This window comes from Ornithodoros turicata, chromosome 1 (genome assembly GCF_037126465.1).
Source record: "Ornithodoros turicata isolate Travis chromosome 1, ASM3712646v1, whole genome shotgun sequence".
NCBI lineage: Eukaryota > Metazoa > Arthropoda > Arachnida > Ixodida > Argasidae > Ornithodoros > Ornithodoros turicata.
Genome location: NC_088201.1, coordinates 15,662,754 through 15,682,631, shown reverse-complemented (window position 1 = coordinate 15,682,631; position 19,878 = coordinate 15,662,754). Strand labels below are relative to the sequence as shown.

The 19,878-nt window shown below is 44.0% G+C and overlaps 1 protein-coding gene across 1 annotated transcript in view; it reads right to left on the bottom strand.

Moving 5' to 3' along the window:
• LOC135377535 (uncharacterized) overlaps nt 1–19,878 on the bottom strand; it is a 41,268-nt gene that overhangs the window by 16,220 nt on the left and 5,170 nt on the right. The window contains exons 2-5 of the mRNA XM_064610032.1: nt 15,882–16,180; nt 5,886–6,012; nt 3,565–3,779; nt 2,108–2,278 (exon numbers count right to left, since the gene is read on the bottom strand). Coding sequence (XP_064466102.1) covers nt 2,108–2,278; nt 3,565–3,779; nt 5,886–6,012; nt 15,882–16,180 — 812 coding nt within the window. The remainder of the gene's footprint in view (nt 1–2,107; nt 2,279–3,564; nt 3,780–5,885; nt 6,013–15,881; nt 16,181–19,878) is intronic.

Sequence of the window (19,878 nt, the reverse complement as noted above, 5' to 3'; positions counted from 1 at the left end):
TAAGACTAAGGGCACAGTGAGCACACAAGCTCTACACAGTAGGACCTGAGTATTGCATTGCTATAGAGCAAGCATTGCGTGAGAAAAATTTCGCGAATGCCAATCGAATCTTGCGTGGAAGCTCGTGTGCAGTTTTCCTATATCTCTGGGTGTTCACCTATCCGGGATATGTAGTTTCAATAATTAACGAAGTAGTGAAATTAATAATGTGTTTAACTATTTAAGATGAAACCGAGCATGTCGTCTTATTGTTGTCGCAAACTGGGATAGCCTTTACTGGAAGGTATTTTTTGGTTGATACTTCAGTAAGAGTCTATTCTCACGATCGTCTCCCATTTTTCCCTTGAAAAAGAAAAAGAAAAACTATAAAACCCGTATACAATAGACCGTTTTTTCTCGACCGTGTTGCACATCTGTGTGCAGTCCGTATTTTTCACGGACACATAGGGATGAATTCGAGTCTTGTGCAAGTCTGATCTATAAAAAAAGAAGAAGAAACGGACAAGAATATGCTATAAACCTAGTTTTACGTGCGCACGCGATAGTAAAAATGCACTAAAAAAACGTGGTTAGCGATAGAAAAGTGCATCGTAATGTCATAACAAGGCAGCACCATAGTTTGAATAGCGGTAAGGTAAACAGGCAATCTCTCATAGATGACTCAGCGCATGTCTGCGTCTTGGAAAGGGGAACATTGTTAGGGTGCATGACTATGTCAAGAGGTGTGGTATTCGAAATGGAAGCCGCGAGGAGAGCAAAAGTAAATTTGCTCTCGTCATCGACACGACGGATGAAATGCACACCCTTTTTCCAATGTTTCTCGATCTTTCGAAAGCAGTCATTCATGTGCTGTTGACTTGGAACAAACAGCTACCAGCATACGGAAGTAGCACAAGGACTTAAGGGTTCAACGAAAGTTTTTGACGTCGTGTTGTATTCGGTAACACAAACCTGAATAAAGGAAACGACCCAAAAAACATGGGTTCACGAGGAAGAGCTCATGCAGCGTAAGAAATTGCGTCTTTCCTGCACGACTGTCTTTCATAGCTCCCGAGGGGAAAAAAAAAGAAAATATACGAAAAAGAAAAGAACTAAACTACGGGAACTATAATAGCACTGTTATAGGTAGTGATAATTCGTAAATTGGCATACAATTCACCACATTTTATTGCGCAGAGTGCTTTTTAATGGATATATGACGCCGTTTTTTGGAACGTCACGTAACTCGTTCGACTTCACCATTTGTTAACAGCATCCACATTCGCCTGTGCTTGACCACCCGATTAAAAGCAGAAAGTGCTTAGTGTCTTGCATAACAACGCTGCTAAAAAAGAAAAAGAAAAGAAAAAGAAAAACATGGTTGACACCTTACGTACTTTACGGGAATACCTATACAAAATTACATATTTACACTTTTGCTCTCATGTCTCTCACATATTGAATCCCTACTGACACTTCAAATATTGTTTGAATATCACATTTGTAGCTCAATGATTCATCAAGTGTACCTATATCAAAATATACGGTGTAGATGTTGCCGAACTCGATAATCCTATCCTTCCTTCTTCGTAATATTGCTGGGACGCTTGCTAAACAAATGAACACATTCACATTCGGCTACCGTTTTGTATGATATATTGACTAATAATGTGTACATTCGCAAGTCGGGCAACGGCCAACGTCTCCATTATAAAGCTCTCGCTTTATAAGGCCCACCAACGTCGACGTCCGCCCGTAATAGCGCGTGACCAAAAATTTACCGCCAACGATAGCCCTATTAAAGCTACCGCATTTGAACGCGTTTGGCAGAATGCCCTATGATGCAGGCCTTTTTGTTTCTTTCTTTCTGTCTTCTCTGCCACTCAAATCACCTCCGGAACCGAACTCCCCTCACAGCTATCCTATTGATCAGCTAAGTTTTACACACTAATTCGGCAAGCATAACTCGCCCCGTCGGATTCTAACCAGAGTCTAGTCACGCCGCTTACGTTAATGGTGGCATTACCACCCTCATGGCCGTTTATAATGAGCTCGATTTTTATCAGTACACGTAACAATGTCAAGCAAATACTTCGGTGGACTAAGATGCCAGGAAGGCTATGTCTACCTGCAGACTGGGCGGTGTGTGCGAGGTCGTGTGTGATGAATTCGCCGAAGACAGCGAGGAGCACGGTCAGGTGGGCGTGAGGTTCATCAGCATCGAGGTGAAAGGCCACGCTGACGTCACGGGCACTGGGCAGTGGGAGCTTGTCCAACGCGTGCCGGGGAAGCCCCACTCCTGCGAGAAAGGAAGTGGTTGATTTGCAGCATCCTGTTTAAATAAGCGAGGTACTCATTTCAACACCATCTCGTTTCTGGATGATCCCGTCCGTTCGAGAGAGTAACGGAGGCGAACGTATACGTGGCATATTACGATCCGGTTCTAACGATGGCTTATTGGGTACAGCTGGTTCTATATCACTCTTGTACAATGAAGTCTGAAATTATAGAAGTCTGAAATTATAGAAGCCTACAAGAACTACATTTACTGACAAATAGACCTGTCGGTTTATCGTACACCGATTGTGGAGCTTCCTTACATTCCAGTGCATCGCAACTACGACAAGATATATGCAAAACAATATTTTTGAGTGAATGGCAACAGCGATGCGAACTTTTACACGGTATTAGAAAAAATTGAGGAACACACAAGAGGACACTCGTAGGTAAATCGATACTTGAGTGTTTGCAAGCCCTTAAGCTAGTTTATACTAATTATCATTTATCATTATTTACCCACTCATTATCATTGAAATAAAGTTGTTGTTTGTAACATCACGGCATCATGGCCAACAACAGCCGTAGCCCACATCGCGTTGGTCAATGTGCATTCAAAGTCTTTTCACCATGGAACAAAGACTCAACGTGTACACGGCAGTTCCATGACCTTCCATGCATATTAAAAAGGACATTCTAATTCCATCGCCTGATTGTTTACCCTCGCCTCTTTCAGCAAGCAAAAAAAGCATGTGACCAATACGGACAATATACGGAGCAATATAAGATAGTGTTACGTCCGTTAACATCACTTCCGCTGGCATCACCGGCTGGCACTTCTGAGGAAACCTTTTCTGCCGTTGCAAGAAGCAATTACCGGCGGCGGCAGCTACCCTTCGCGACACTGCAGACAGCTGTTACCGGTTCAGTGGTGTGGCGATCTCGTTTATCGCGATGATGCCCACACGATTCGACCTTGAAAGGCAAAACGAGGTCAATGGGTCGCGCGCCACAGTACATGTCAGAAGAAAGCATACTTCGCAAACGAAACGAAGCGGAAAAGCCTCAGTCAATGACACTATGGGACAACGTTGGGTTGGGAGCACGCTGTGAGCGCCTCCGCACCGTAGTAGTATGTGGATCCGACTGTAGGTGGCTTCCTGTTCGGCTAAGAAGCATATTTATCCCGAATGAATAAATAAATAAACTTTCCAAGAATGCAACTCGGACATTTCCGAGCGAACGTCCTGTGCATGAAGTCAGTACGTTTCGTGCTTTGTGTCTTCGAAACCGACGTGAGCTACTTACCATCTGAATAGTCCGGTGGTATTAGTCTGAAGTATCTCATGTTGGCGTTGCCCCATGTTGGGTTTTGAACATTGTTGCAGTATCCACTGAATGCTCTGTACTTGTGGGGTTGACAAGGGAAGTCGACTTCCAAAGGACATTCTCCAGAGAGAATCGTTGAGCGGACATCTACTGTGGGAAGGCTGTAGCTGATCTGGTCTTTGCTTAAGTTATACCTGGAAATCACACAGAGAGCAGAGAACAGTACGCAATGATGTCTTACTTGGAACAGATTCCATTTCGAAAACAGAGTGTGAAAGTGTGAAAATCATTCGTTAATCCTTTAAGAGGGCATTCCAGAGGGCATACCAGTTCCCTCTCCCCACATGCATTCTGTATGGCGCATATCTGAAGCCTTTTCTCCGTAACCAGCGGTCATATTTAAATGCGAGTGGTCTCACTGGAAAGGGGATGACAAGATCTATAACATGTGGGGCTCGGAATTTTGAAATTGTTCTCAGTTATTTTATGATCAAAGTTTGGAAGGTATCCACAAGAAGCCTAAGACAAATTCTAAAATTCCGGGCCCTACACGCCCCAGATCTTGTCGTCCTCTTTCCAACAATACCACAGGTATCAAAATTTAACAGCTGATTGCTGAGAAAAAGCATCAAATCGTACGCCATAGAAAATGCATGTGGGAGAGGGAGCTGGTATTCCCTCTTAACGCTGTTTCTTGGCAATTCTTCAAGACGTCAACCATTTTGCTTATAAAATTAGAAAAGTTATCGAACATACTAGAACGACACGGTGATCGCTTTTGTAACTTGATATAAAAGGATTGGACTCAGAAAGAAGCATTTCAATTCTTTTGAAAGTGCCTTTTTAAAAATTGTTTTCCGGCTATTCTCCACCATAAACCATTAATGGCCCTCATGTCCTTCCCACTGACTTGGGTTCTGGATCGGATGCTGCTAATGGGTTTGCAGGACACTGTTGAGGATTATTGTTAGTTCTTCAACTGAACTTCATTAAAAAAAAAGAAATTAAAAAGCTGCCGACGACTTTGTAATTCCGCGTTCAGATGATGATGAGGTACAGAAACCCTGTGGATTCCTGTGTGTTTCTGATGTTCGATCGTGTTTTTGATACCTTTCTCCTCGTCCATATGGACGACACAGCGTTTGACGAAAATAACGAGTCGACGTGTTGCCAGAAACCATGTGCGACACGAACAGGTTGGAAACTATGGCCCCTTGTACTCGTTACAAAGAAGCCTACCAGGGGGCACAACGATCCATCCATCCAGAAAAACCAATCTCCCTTTAGTTGGACAAAGGAGAGCGAACACGAATAGGAGTTTTGCTCATGCGCACACGATAGTCCATTCTTCTGTAGCTTAATCAATCACTACGGCTCCGTAGGAAACGATACGGGAAGTTCAGTTTTTGTTTTTCCTGCAGTAGTTCACAGCATATTCCACCACAGAGCATTTATATTTTTATCGACAAGACGTGTCGTTTTTTTTGTATTGTATTGTAGTGTATTGCATTACCAATGTGACTTACGTTGTGTGCGCCAATACTATGGCCCATGTGGCCCCTGTGGCCGTTCTTGGGCACCAATAAAACATGTTTATTATTATTACTATTATTAATACTGGGGTGGTGTAAAATTAGGACTTTTCAGCTAAACCAAGTATAATTCACCTTTAACTTTACGACTCATCGCTCTCAACTGGAAATATCCCTAGACGTTAACTTGTCATAAGGATGAATGTTGTACACATTGCAACACGAATCCATACCACGAACAGAACCAGGATTTCCATGGTCAGTGGAAGTTGGGCGCATGTTTTACGGCATTTCAGTTCGCGATCTGGTGACAAACGTCCGTTCTATAGGCAGCGAAGAACTCTGCAATCAACACCGTGCATGCATAATTTCTATAAGCACATACAGCTGTCGTGAGATAGTTGCGAAGTATCCGCGGATTTGTACAGTTTATTTGCAAAAGGCTAGATGATTCCTTAGTTTCGCGAGTGGCACAACGCGTACAAATAAAATGGCAGTTATACACCATTACGGCAGAACATGTTGTAGGATGAAAATACTGTTATGATCTCGCGACCGTGCAGATTGAAGGTCGTTCCACCTCTGAATAACAGATGGACCTAACACGAAGATTCTTACGCTCCTCATCACGCTGCACAAAATATACCTTTCGTGTGCAAGTTCACGGGTCACGAAGGTCACAACTAGGTTCACAGGTCACTACTAGAATCATCATCCTTCAGAGAAGCGGCTTATATTGGTCTGGAAAGCGAATCTGAGAGTTCTTACATAGCTGCCAAAGTACGGGTTGCCTCCTCGGCTATCAGGGCTATCCTGGAGTGATTCTTAGAAGAGATCTTCGTTCTCGCTCCTGCTGCAATGAACCATGCTGGAGAACCTGGCCTCTGAACGGCACCTGCACAGAAAAAGAGTCACAATGGTAATTTTCAATACGCAAGGTAACAGCCGCCACTAAACTGCTACCAGCGGCATGGCCGAGCGGGTTAAGGCGTCCCGCTCATTGGTGGTAGCCAAGGTCGTGCTGAACACTGGGAGGTGGTGGGTTCGAATCCTACCACCGGCTGTGCTGTCTCAGGTTTTCCCTGGGTTTTCCGAGACTTTTCCAGACGAATGTCGGCACAGTTCCCCGTGAAGTCGGCCCAGGACGCACACTAAGCCCTCTGTCCCCCACTCCTTCCTGCTGTCCTCTCTCCATCTGTACACATCTGTACGCCACTCATAGCCACAGTTGCTTCGCGGCACGGAATAAAAAAAAAGAAAACAAAAAACTAAACTGCTAGAAACTGTTTACCAGGAAAACCTTTCGTGGTCTACTCACATTCAAGATATCATTTCTGACGCCAACCGAACACTTCATTACCTCAGAGGTAATCTTGCTCGTGCTCCTTCTTACGTAAAACGTCTTACCCGTCTTACGTACGTCGCGTCTTCCCGTCTTAGCGCGCGAGGCATAATCGATTTGGGACCATCTTGTGATGTGATGTGATGTGATGTGCTGTGCTGTGGGACCGTCTTCATAAATATCTGAGTGATCGAAGGTATTCAGAAACGTGCAGCTCACTGTATTCTGCAAATTAATAGAGAGTTTTAGTACATCGTACGCTATTGCCTTTGCGTACGTAATGGATAGCGTGGATAGTTCTCAGCACGCCCATAACAGAAAGAGAGCTTCGCGCAGTGCGCAGAACCACCAACGCTATCTCTTACGTACGCTATCACCTTTGCGTACGATGTACTAAAACTCTCTATTCTCGTTTTTCTAGCGTTACTGTAGTAAAACGTGAACTCAACCTTGAAGACCTTTCACTGACGTTTCGCGATTATGCCTCTTCCATAAAATTCTGCATCATTGCCCACCCCGTCGTGGTCAATTATTTGTTCCTGCAGAGTACATTTCGCTACGGTGCGATCATCCCCTCAAATTTCAACGCCCGAGGTGTCGATCATCTGCGTTCTTTTCTTCCTTTTTTTTCCCCGTCTACCATTAGGGACTGGAATGGCCTTCCGCAAGCAATGGTTACAATTGCTGACCCCACTATAAGTTCAAAGAAGCCATATCAGAACCACCTGGTTGCTTAATTATCCGTATAATATGTGCTATGTGAAGTTTTCCTGTGCGGTGCTGTACATGTCAGGCAATTTGTTTGCCCACTCCGTTATGTAATACCCCCTAGTATAAATAATAATTAATAATTAATTCTCCTGTTTTTTTCGTGGAAGGTGTTCGAAAATGCGTCTAAGTCTCTTTGGATGGCTAACATCGTGATCAAAATTTTGATCAACGCAGATACGTTTCTTTGCACGATGTGTTAGTTGTCTTAAGATGTCTTCTTGTAAAGAAAACGGAAGAAGAACAAACATGTAGTGAGAATGCTCAGGGAAAGAAGAAGGGCGGGAACGCGACGGCGCGCACTTGTACAGTGCTGGAGAAAAGTTCACGGAACACGCTCCGGCGCGCATTCCTTCCTCAGAGTGATACACTAGCAGCGAATGGTACCGTACGGACTTGCAAACGGGTGACTGGATTACCTAGGCACGTGCCTGTAAGTCCGTACGGTCCCCTTCGCTGCTGCCGTGTCACTCTGAGGAAGGAATGCGCCGGAGCGTGTTCCGTAAACTTTTGTCCATCACTGTACCTTGTTCTCGTTGACCTGTATATATCAAACTTAGCCTATAGTACTCACAGTATTCAAGATATCCCACCACTGATATCAGAAATCTGGATGTACCGCATTTGCCTTGAGTCAGTAGTCACTACCGAGAATATGTTGGCATTTCCACCTCTGTGTCCCAATCCATTCCTCTGCATTCCTGCTTATCAATTCCTAGCGACCTTTCTTTGCAAACGCAGTACTCCTGGGCACCCATAATGAATTATGTTACGTATTACACCGTATACGGGCAGGTTTTCGTAGAAAGTCAAAGGCGCGGCAGTTCGGAAAAGTTGCGATAGAGATACGTGGAAACGGACACTATAAAGGCTATTGGGAGTGGACCCTGTAGAAATGCGCGTTGGCGGGTGCGACTTCCTTGTATACATATCGAAGGAAGAAGCAGGATATGACGACTGATTAGATGCTGGGATAATTGTTCTCGAAGAGTGTCTTTGTCCTGAAGAATTCTTCTCGTTAATTGAATAGCTGGGGCCCACAACACTACAAGAAGAAAGCGTTTTTTTACCATCAGGTATCCCATAAAAGCTCTTCCTTTTCAATCTATACGCCGGCCGCTTCTCTTCGACAATACGGCAAACATCTCATGAATCGTTTTATCGCTTTTCACGATATCGTGGATTGCTGATTTTATGGCCCCGAGCCGTTCAATTATTATGGAAGAGAAATGCCGTATGCTTCTTCGATACACTTTTATTCCATTGATTCGGATCGATGATTCTAGTAAACCTTGGATAATTGATCGTCGGACAATTGAAATTTCAACTGGATAAATTATGCTGACACGAAGCCAGCTTGGAAATTTAAAGCTCCGAAATAAATTGTGCTCATACGTGCCTTTGTTTTTTGTATATATATATACTGATGAGGCTTCACAAGACTCTCCTTCTCTTACCCGCCTGTATCGACCTTGTATTCCACTTGCAAGTATCTATTACCAAAAACCTGTGATCCGCAAGCAAAAGATTCCGTGATCATCATGCATTGTCCAAAACATGCTGCACAAAGAGGCATCTTGAGGCAGACCCTTGGCCATCTCGACAGCAGGGACTTCAGCATAGAGAAAGTCTTAGTAGTATGGGACGCTAAGCACAGGGACGCAGCCTTCAATGCTCTTGTCAATTTCATTGTGAAATCTGGACTAGAAACCCTATACTAGACGGTGCGTGGACATTACTATGATCCTTGATGTGAACGGCGCGCTCGGTCCTGTGTGGTCGCGGGCGAGACGCTCGGCCCGGTGAACTTTTGCGGTGCGCTCGCACCTTCTGTGGTGCGATCGTACCGTTTCCTTTTTTTTGGGGTAGCATAATTCGCTTGCGCGAATTCAACCTCCCCTTGTTATTTTACCAACCACCAACCAACCAACCAACCATTCCGTGATCAAACATTCGGTGAAGGCATAGTGCGCCTGCCTGTTCGAACATCGAAACCTTTGTGCTTTAATGATCAATGGGGACGTTTTGGAGTGTAATAGGAATCATTACCGTAAATGACACGCTCAAAATATTCCGTTCTTTGACATCGAAACTAAATAAGAACCACCATCAACAGGCGAATCGTAAGAGGAACTGAAAGAATAGACGATTTTTGAATCCGGTTCTATCTTAGACTTCCTACTCCACCCAAAAGTGAGACAGCTCCAGTATTCGGAAGTGTAAATAACACACACACACACGCACGCACGAAAATAAATTCTAAACATAAAACACCCAGTCCCTTAAACCAGTCTGCTCCGCAATCCAGTTCACAGCATGGTAATTGACAAGCAGCCTGATTTCAAGCTGCTTCCAGCCGCGTTATGGATGTGCAAAGTATGTAAATTAAACGACGCCGATTCCAAACAGATTAGGTATTTTTCTGGTTCTGTCTCATTCCTGCCGCTTGAAGGCGCTCTGGCAGTCTAACCGAGCCGCAAAGAAGTCTCATGCATGTCCGTACGCCAGTTACGAGAACCTCTATTACTGGTGACCTTCTCGATGTAACATGACCTATTTTGTGAAAGAGAAAATTGATTATACGTGATTCTTGCGCCGTTGGGGGTGGCCCCACAACCTTGGTTCTTCTGTGAGGCCCGCACGAGTGCATTGCTGTTGGCTGGACGTCGGAAATGTCACTATGGCGGAGTGACTCGGAAGTTTGCTGCCTTTACGTCGGCGAGCCTTCGAATGTCGCTCCTGTCAGTCATGTTACGCGTGTCTGTGAATATAAGAACCGAAAAAAGAAAAAAAAGAAAGAAAAATAAGAATAATGAATGAATAAATAAAGGAGGAAATAGATAGAAGAAGCTGCCCCTCTCCGCGTTTAACTTCCAATAATGGATTGGAATGTAGGAATTTATCACAAGTCTCGTAATTATTTATAATTTCTTACCGGTTATGGAGACTGTTATTTAGGTTTTAGTGGCAAGCTTTTACTAAATTTCTAGAGTACTGGTTCCCGAATTCTGAGAAGATTGAGTGTTTTTTGTTTTAAATAAAGTAATTGAGTTGTTGTAAAAATAATAAAGTAATGAAGTCTGTTGTTGTTTTAAATCTCGAGTGCGAGTTCTCTGAACATTGGAAACCCGGAAGAAGGCAGCGGGAAGAAGACGATACACGGGAGCTCCAGAAATGGAAATTTATTATTGCATTCCAACTTGCATTCTTGTAGATCCCGTGTGCCTTCCATTTATAAAATACACACCTCTAGAGGTGTTTAATTTAAACCTGGTTCATAATTTCGCATGACTGAGCGTCCCCTCTCTCCAGGTAATAATGGTATACTATACAGGGTGTCCACGCTAAGTGTGAACAGATTTTTTAAAAATATATATAACACTTTTTCCAAGTTGAAATCAATTGCAATATAGCATATGCTAAAGGGCATTCTCTAGCAGGGCATTAGCAAAGTCCAAAGGCAATGTCTTAATTAACTTTCATTAATTAACTTTTTAATTATAAAAGCTACAAAGTTGTCCCAATGAGAGCATCTGTTCCTTTCGGTCACCTGATATCGTAGCCGTTTTCAGAACAAAAATCCGTTCGATAGATCGCCCGCAAAAAATTCGTGAAGGAACGTAATTTTTTTCTTTATTTTGTTCATTGCGCTTCTTAGAAGACGCGTCTTTCTTTCACCCCCAATATGAGAGGGAGAAAGAGCACACTATCGCCTCTCGCGTCCTGGAAAAAGATTAAAACGAAACAGAAAATGCAACCCAAGATAAAGCCAGTTCCGATAGAGTCACCCGATACATTTGTTTTTGTTTTGTTTCCGCAAGTTAAAGCTCATCTTCGACGCATGAGGCGGCAGCGGCACTGGGCTCCTTTCCCCTCTCCCGTTGGGGATGAAGGAAATACGCGTCTTCTAAGAAACGCAATGAACAAAATAAAGAAAAAAATGGCGTTCCCTCACGAATTTTTTGCGGGCGATCTATCGAACGGATTTTTGTTCTGAAAACGGTTACGATATCAGGTGACCGAAAGGAACAGATGTTCTCATTGGGACAACTTTGTAGCTTTTATAATTAAAAAGTTAATTAATGAAAGTTAATTAAGACATTGCCTTTCGACTTTGCTAATGCCCTGCTAGGGAGTGCCCTTCAGCATATGCTATATTGCAATTGATTTCATCTTGGAAAAAGTGTTATATATATTTTTAAAAAATCTGTTCACACTTAGCGTGGACACCCTGTATACAGGGTGTTTCACCTAAGCTGATAAAAAATTATAACTGGCGACGTACTCGCCGGAGGATTGTCGGACTTTCGGCATTTACCTTCTGGAAACTTTTGCCATCATTGAGGAAGTCTTTGGACAATTTTTAATTGCGGTAACTTTATTTTTTTGAATTGAACTTTGAAAATTGCCAAGCGAACCTCACTTTTTTTTACAGAAATGTGATGTCCTCCACGGATAACCGCAGACCCAACAAAACTATGCACAGTATCGCAACATTAATAGTCGAAAAAAATTAGTAAAAATTACGCTTCAGCCCCGCCTGCTTGATTTTCGCAGAGAAGCGCGCGCGAAATCTGCGTCAAGACGAGAAAGTGTCCCCGCCTTCATTTGTCTTGGCTTCTTTGTGATAAGACAGTTGTTTTGTTTTCTTTGTGATAAGTCGGTTGTCACCAGCATCAAAGTCAACGTGGCGCAAAGAAAGGTAAAACAAGAGGCTGGAACAGTTCCTCCTCTCCCCGCAAATACCTTGCGCTTTTCTTTGCGACAATCAAGCAGGCGGGGCTAAAGCCGAATTTTTACTAATTTTTAAAGACTATTTCTGTTGGGATAATGTGCATAGTTTCGGTTGGGTGTGTGGTTATCAGTGGAGGGCTTCATATTTCTGTAAAAAAAAAAAAAAAAAAGTGAGGTTCGCTTGGCAATTTTCAAAGTTCAATTGAAAAAAATAAATTTCCCGGTTTAAAAAATTGTCCAAAGCCTTCCTCAATGGTGGCAAAAGTTTCCAGAAGGTAACTGCCGAAAGTTCGACAATCCTCCGGTGAGTACGTAGCCAGTTAGAATTTTTTATCACCTTAGGTGAAACACACTGTATAATAATGGCAGTCCCAACCGAGCACTATGCAGTGGTCGTGCTGCCTGCTTGCAGCAGAACAAGATTGGCCACCAGTCGTCTAACAATTTCCGTCATTGTTTCAATTAAAAAGGAAATGATGGTATTTACTTCCCTCGGCGTTTAAATGCAACCCAGTGTTCCTTTCCCGCGTCGTATCCCAAACAGTCCATCGTTTCAGCGTGTCGAGAAAAGTTGGAAACCAATGTTTCAAATAGAAACGGGGCATGAGGCGCAACAATATCGCCGGGACATTACAGACAGGTCCTTGTTACACGCCGTAGATCCAACTTTGTCGTTTTCCCTCCCAGGCCGTTTGCCCCGCTGTCTCTCCTCCCTTCTACATCGACTTCGCCCTCTATTCAGTTGGGAGAGAGCAATGCTCCAGTCTCAACTGACCCGTGTAAACAACAAGCCGCTCACTCCTTCCTGCTGTCCTCTCTCCATCTGTCCACATCTGTACGCCGCTCATAGCCACAGTTGCTTCGCGGCGCTAACACGGAATATATATTAAAAAAAAAAAACAAGCCGCTCAGCTTTGCCGCAATCTTGGGTAACTCTGTGCAGCACCGTCAATGCCTGCACTCATTCTATCTGTTCTTGACGTTTACTAGCCTGCTTGAACTCCTCTGACCTCAGAGCTTTTGCCATGAATGCGGAGATGTGATCTTCACAGCAGTTCCGGTGGCCGACCGGATGAACTATACTATCCCCATCAGTTACGACGCACCCGCGTGTGTCATGGGATGATGTTCAATAACTAAAAAAGCGAGTGTCATGTGTGTATGCCTGATCTTTTCCATCGTCATCCCATTCATATATTAACCCACATGCACTGAGGTATGGTACCGCAATTGTTGCGGTGAATCACCTCATCCCATCGTCATTCGTGTAGTTGTAGTTGTTGTTGTTGGGGCATCCCCATTTTTTTCTTTATCACATCACATCACATCAAGTAATGAGACGCTGCTGGAACGCTGTGGGCGGTCTAAGAGAGCAAGAAGTGGCTTGATTCTAGCGTCTACAGTTTCCCACACACCCCGGTGGTAGCTATTAGTATACAACATTTTTTGCGCAAGGAACAATCTTGATGGTTCTGTGTTCAACATTACAGCCAGACTCGGGTTTCGAAAAAGGCGTTAAACGGTCTAACCTGAAGTTGTTCCTAAAGAGGAGACGAACCCCCATCTCATTCGACATAGCCTTCAAATTATGTGAAATCTTGTGGTAGTACGGAACTACTGCAATTTTTTTTCCCCATTTTCTTCCATTAAACGTTTCGGGCGAGCTTGAAACTGAGCAAGTAGATTGTGCTGTATTAGCTTAAACTTATATCCTGCTCATTGTAATTTGGCGGTCTGTAGCTTGAGAGCACTGAACACAAAATGCGAGCAAGACTTGGTCAAGGCACTGGTTATCAAGGAATTTATCAAACTATTTTCACCAACTTAGAATGGCAACTCCTTCTTGGCAGAAGGGTTTTTTTACTTGATGTACCATATTCCCAGCATAACCCACCTTTGAAGTGTAAGGTCAAATCTAAAAACTTCAACTTCCCGTCGGTAGGATGCTCTTCCGTAAATGTTAATTCGGGGGCCGATTCACGAGCCTACATGTTGCAGTTCTACCAAGCAGGAGCGCGAACGAGACATAAATATCAGATCATAGATGTATCTAGCCACCAAAACAGTGTCAGGCAAACACGAATTTACAAAAGCATGTAAATGAGAGTCGAGGCAACCTAAATAGATTTCAGATAAGAACGGTGCAACAGACGAACCTATGAAAACACCAACCTTTTGGGTGTATAAAACGCCATCTATGCAAGTTACATTAGGCTATGTTGAAGGCTATGTCGAATGAGATGGGGGTCCGTCTCCTCTTTAGGAACAACTTCAGGTTAGATCGTTTAACGCCTTTTTCGAAACCAGAGTCTGGCTGTAGCTATTAGTACACTTCCAATACAGAGCTTGCCACTGCTATTGCAGGAAATCTCAGTTCAGAATTATTTCAAAGAAATCAAAGATATCACAGCGTAAGCAATACGCGAAACAAAAAATCTTTCATTGAAAGCTTTTCTTGTCTGTCATTCATTTTGTCAGTATGTCCACGTCGGATGTTGTTTTGCATTCTTCCTGTCTGCAAAAGCGTCGTCGAGGCTCAACACATACTTTGAAGCTTTCCACAGACTACGCCCAGACCTATCTAAGATGTATCATCGCCTGCTCCCCCCCCCCCCCCCAAAGCACTGCCAGAAGAAAAAGTAAAAAAATAAATAAAATATAAAAAAAACGTTAACTTCGCTTCACCTTGAGTAGGCATTTCAGATATACAGGTATAAATTAACGGGAGCCGCTTTTCCTGAGAGGATATGTATGTGCGACAGAGGGAACATAATGTCGGGATCAAGGAGGAGTCAGGGCCGTGACGTGACGCCGCTGGGCTAGATGAGGCCCGATGAAACTTCGCCGAAATGGGGTATACCCCCCACAGGTCGACTGACCTTCGCTGCCTGCACGGCTAGCACCTGAACTGTATGCAGTGGTTTACGAGTGCTGTAACGTTTCACTCATGTAGGTAGGGAGTATCCCGGCAGAAAGCAAGTTTACGGCTTACAATGAGGAAGTACGCCTAAGATTGTCTACGCAAGCATCCAAGAAGATTTCACTGCTTTGAAAACTGCCTGCTTTGTCCTCGCACAGCATTCTCTTTTCTTCTGGAACGTGCCGGGTGACGAAAGTCCCTGGGTGTAGTGCTCTTTCACGTTGGGTTGCCACAGTGCAGGAGGTATGCGCGTACTTGCTCTGAGTTTGATAGTGCTACGTAGGGTAATTTAATGGTTTGCTTTCAAAGTATGAGAAGCCTGATTTCAGGATTGCTATTGGACTCTTACCGTTTAACTCAAAGCCTGATAACTATCATCCGATATGTATTTCTACACGTCGGAATTACGGCGCTCATAGCCACAGTTGCTTCGAGGCGCTAACACGGAGTAAAAAAGCACATCAGATTTATAAGGAAGAAAAAAAAACATTTCGGTGTTTACATTTGCGCTGCCCCTACATGGAGCCATGGTGATGGAGCGTGAACTTTTGCCAATATATCTGTAACGTAATTGCAACTGAATCTTTTGTTGGGTGCATGCAGTCGACGACGTGGTCGTGCGACCCTAGCGCACAGTGAGGGCCTTGCCTGCTTTTCATTTTTCTTCTTGCACCTAACCTAGCCTAACCTTAGTGTGCAACATCCTAGCTCCCCACTGCATAACTAGGAAAACTCTTGTTTTCCTTCGAATTCCCGGTAAATAAAAACAAATCGCGAAAGGTAAATTACGATCAACATCATCCAATTTATTTATGTTCGAACATAAACGCCAATGAGTTTGAATTTACGTGTATTCATATCTGTACTCAATTTCAAACGAGTTATTGAAAGTGACTAGTTTGGGCCACGTACGCTGTTCTTGTGACACCCCGACGGCATGTATAGTTCTAGAAAACACGAGATACAGATACGATATAAGACATCTCTGGAAATGGCTTACCAGTTTGGTAAATAGCTGGCTCAATTTTATCGAGCCGGTCATTGATAGCTTCAGCGGCCAGGTCCACGATCCTACGCAGGTCCCTGAGATCGATTTGAGGCATAGGTACTCGTGGCACTTCAGGGAGAGGGTCGATCTCGCGTGGTGGCTTGATGTGTTGTGTGAAGCCTATAGGAGGCCGCCGTTTAGCCAGTGTCAAGGTGCGAGTTACACGGGACACCATCCGGCCACGATGTCTTCCCTCTGGTCGGCTTGTCTGCGCTGCCGTCCATAATACCAAGCTGATCACTAGCAGCGCCCTGAAAAAGAAATGGTCGAAAGTAAGATGGCGTTCTGACACGGCTGTGGTCCAATGTTAGTCAGACATATTCGAGTAACCATACGACGTATATAGTACACTGCAGTACAGTAGTAGTACAGACAGACATGCGCTTATACCGCTATTGATTGCCTCGTATATTACAAAAGCCATTGCTTCCTATTTGTAACACCACCACTGATTAAGTATTGGTATTAGTTTCCCTCTATTTCCGTGTTAGCACCACGAAGCAACTGTGGCTATGAGAGGCGTACAGACGGGGGCAGATGGAGAGACGACTGCAGGAAGTGGTGGTTTAGTATGCGTCCTGGACTGCGCTTCACGGAAAACATTTGTCCGAAAGGCTTTCCGAAAAACCCAGGGAAAATATCAGACAGCACCAGAGGTGGGCGTTTGTCCTCACAAGCCTCGCCCTCACCTCAATTTTCTGGGAGAAAAATTTTCTTCACCTCACCTCAAAGGAGTTTTTGATACTTTTCCTCACCTCACCTCACCTCAAAAATTTTTTTCGAAATTTTCCTCACCTCACCTCAATTTTTTCAAGCTATTTGTGTATTCGATGTGACGTTCGCAGGGATTGAAGAATCTTGATTGATTGATTGATTGATTTTAAAAGAAAAAAATGGAGATGGTAGTCTCGAGCCACTCGGGACTGGCTACTCCAGAAGAATCTTCATAATTAAAGTCGCGTTGGCTTTGAGTGACTGCCAATGAACTCGTGAAATTGCTTAGTCGTTTCTTTTTTTTTTTTTTTTTTGTTGGTAGATTTGGCCTAATCAATCACAGAAAACGCTTCGTGGAACGATTGTTATACTCGTAGAAGTTGCGCGTACCATCGGCGAGAAAGGAGGACAGTCCCCGCACAGGTGAGAGGCAGAAGCTGCGAAAAGAAGGAAAGATATCCCGTGTACGCGCGGAAAAAGTTTTCATAAAGTGCGCGTTCATAAAGTTTTCCTCACCTCCCCTCAAATTTTTTTGAAAATTTTCCTCACCTCACATCAAAAATTTTTTTGAAGATTTTCCTCACCTCACCTCACCTCAAACGTCACCAGAAAAATTGGCCCTCACCTCACCTCACCTCAAATACCGTGAGGTGAGGGTGAGGAAACCCTCACCCTCGCACGCCCTCGTGAGGGTGCCCACCTTTGGACAGCACAGATGCTGGTGGGATTCGATACCACCACCTCCCTGTCCTTAGCATGACTTTTGTTCGACCATCAACGAGCAGATGCTGTATTCAGTCAGATGGGCGAATGAGAGAAATGATGGTTGGGGCTTCCCTTTAGTAAGCCACTGTGAAACACTATGTCATGTTTGGAACATCTATATGGTGTAGCATACGGGACCATTCATACTTCAGTTGATACTTTGCAGTACTGCCGATACTTCGTACATTAGTTGATAATTTTGCCGAATAAAACTGAACATTAACTGCGGAAGAAACTACAGTTCTACGCGGTAGATCAGTAGATTGAATGCGCTGATTGTTGATGTTAGATGGAGTTTTCCGTCTGCATGGTGCGGTACGATTGCTAGGGTTAGCGAGATAGCTGGCTGGCATGCGTGTGTCCGCCGCGGTCGTCTCCAAGCTGGACGGGTTCACAAGCAAATTGCGCAACTCGTTGGCGCTGTTCAAATGCAAATATGTGTACAGTATTGTGACTCGTTTTGTGGTCGAAACACCAACCTGGGCCTTCGGAGGTACAATCCCATACCATGATTTGCTTTAATGTGCTTAAATACACTGGCTTGATATATCCATCACTTGTCCTCATGCAAAATGTTCACTCGTTATGACTACGCTGTATTTACACATCTTAGTTTTAACGTTGACTGTGAGGATCTGGGAGTGTAATACCATCATGTCATTCCCACAAAAGCAAACATTACATAGCCAGCGACGTAGCGTAAAGTCGAGTAACATAAATTATTGTCTATTGATCGAACTATTTTCAGTCTCAATAGCTCATGTATTTATGTTCACGCTTTCCAATGGGTCATGGTCTCAAAACTTTCCTTTATCGTTCTCAAAGGCGAAAATGCGCCCCCTGCACATTTTTTCGCTTTTTCCTTCATAGGAGTAAAGTTGGTTTCCAGTGGTCCAGTAAGAAGACAAGTATGGTGGTTATTAGAGTATTGTTAGGTCGAGACTGGGATTTAATGCGGTGAAGGTTCGTCAACGAATGAATCCGAGAAGGATACGGGTGAAGATCAAGGTGACGAATATGATGACGATGATGGTGTAGATGAGGCAATTTCCTCCGCACAATATGTTTGCAGGCTGCATTGGCTTGAAATCGTGGGCTTACAGCGTCAACGGGGAGAACACATAGAGAGGACAAAGTCCGCCGAGAAAGAAGGTGAACGCCCAGTTGCCGCCGCCTTGCCTACGTGAAGGCACGTTGTTTGAGAGACCAGCTCCCACATGCCTCTCCTTCCGCTCTCGATGTATCCGAAGGTTAACGCCATTGGCGAGGGTTCAGACTGACCAATGCCTCACAGCGATGACCCAAAAAATGATAAAACATAGAAAGAGAATAATGCTGAGGAATAGGGTGCTTTCTTTTCTGAGTTGACTCTGAACCGCCATCCAACACGTATATTTCCTGCCTCCTGCGATCTGTATGGCGATGAGTCATCAGTATTGCGTAATGTGTAGATTTACCGGCTCTCGTGGCGCTATCGCAGTGCCCATAACAGGAAGGTACACAGAGAGGTGTGCAATTTCGTAACTCTCGAGTGCAGCAGCTGTACCGGATCAAGTTAGTTGCGGCGTGCTGATCCTGACAGTGTACATTGAATCATCAAAATTAGCTGCTTCCTTTTTTTTTCTTTTTTTGGCAGCATACGTACAAGCGCTAGTTGGGCGAAAAAAGTCACGTCGCCTAAGGTTTTGAATCCACTTATCTCTCTCTCTCTAACATCATCATTTTTGAATCCACGCAACTTGAGATAATGCACGCAGAGGTTCACACATTGATGAACATATTTTCAGGGCAGAAATCAAGCTTACCAACGAGATTATTTCAGGACGATCAAAATAAGAGAGAATTGATGCAGTGGAAGCGATAGCAACACAGAGTGCGAAAGGACATTCACATTGAAGCTTTCTTGATTATACAAACCAGATTCTCGTATTATGACTCCACGCACCGCGCTGACCTATCCACATTCTCTACACATCAGGTACAACAGGGTCACTCGATCTGCATTTCCGATACAAATCAGACGATGACCCTTGTTCCACACGGGATCGCCGTTTCAATTATCTGTAATCCTTGTTGGAAAGCCGCATACTCCGACATTGTTAAAGATAATCGCCATCAGCGTGTTCATTCAAATACCGCCTTGTGGCCTCCAGCTTCCAAAGAGCATTCCACAGGCGCACGCATTTTGACATCTACAGAAGTTAGTACACAACGAAAGAGAATAAAAGGCAATGAAAGAAAATACGAAGCAAGCGCTTCAAAGTCATGTTGCCGTATTATGCGCCATAAAACATTGATGGAGTGTGCTGGCTGCAAGGGTACTGAACCAGCGTTGCCAGTCACCTCTGCGCTAAAGGATTCAAGAAAGACTAGATGCAAGCTGAGCTCGATCTACAATAAAAACTCGTCAGACAACTCCTAAACCCGTATTGAAAAATGGTGAAGTTGCTTAACCCCCGCTAAATTCTTC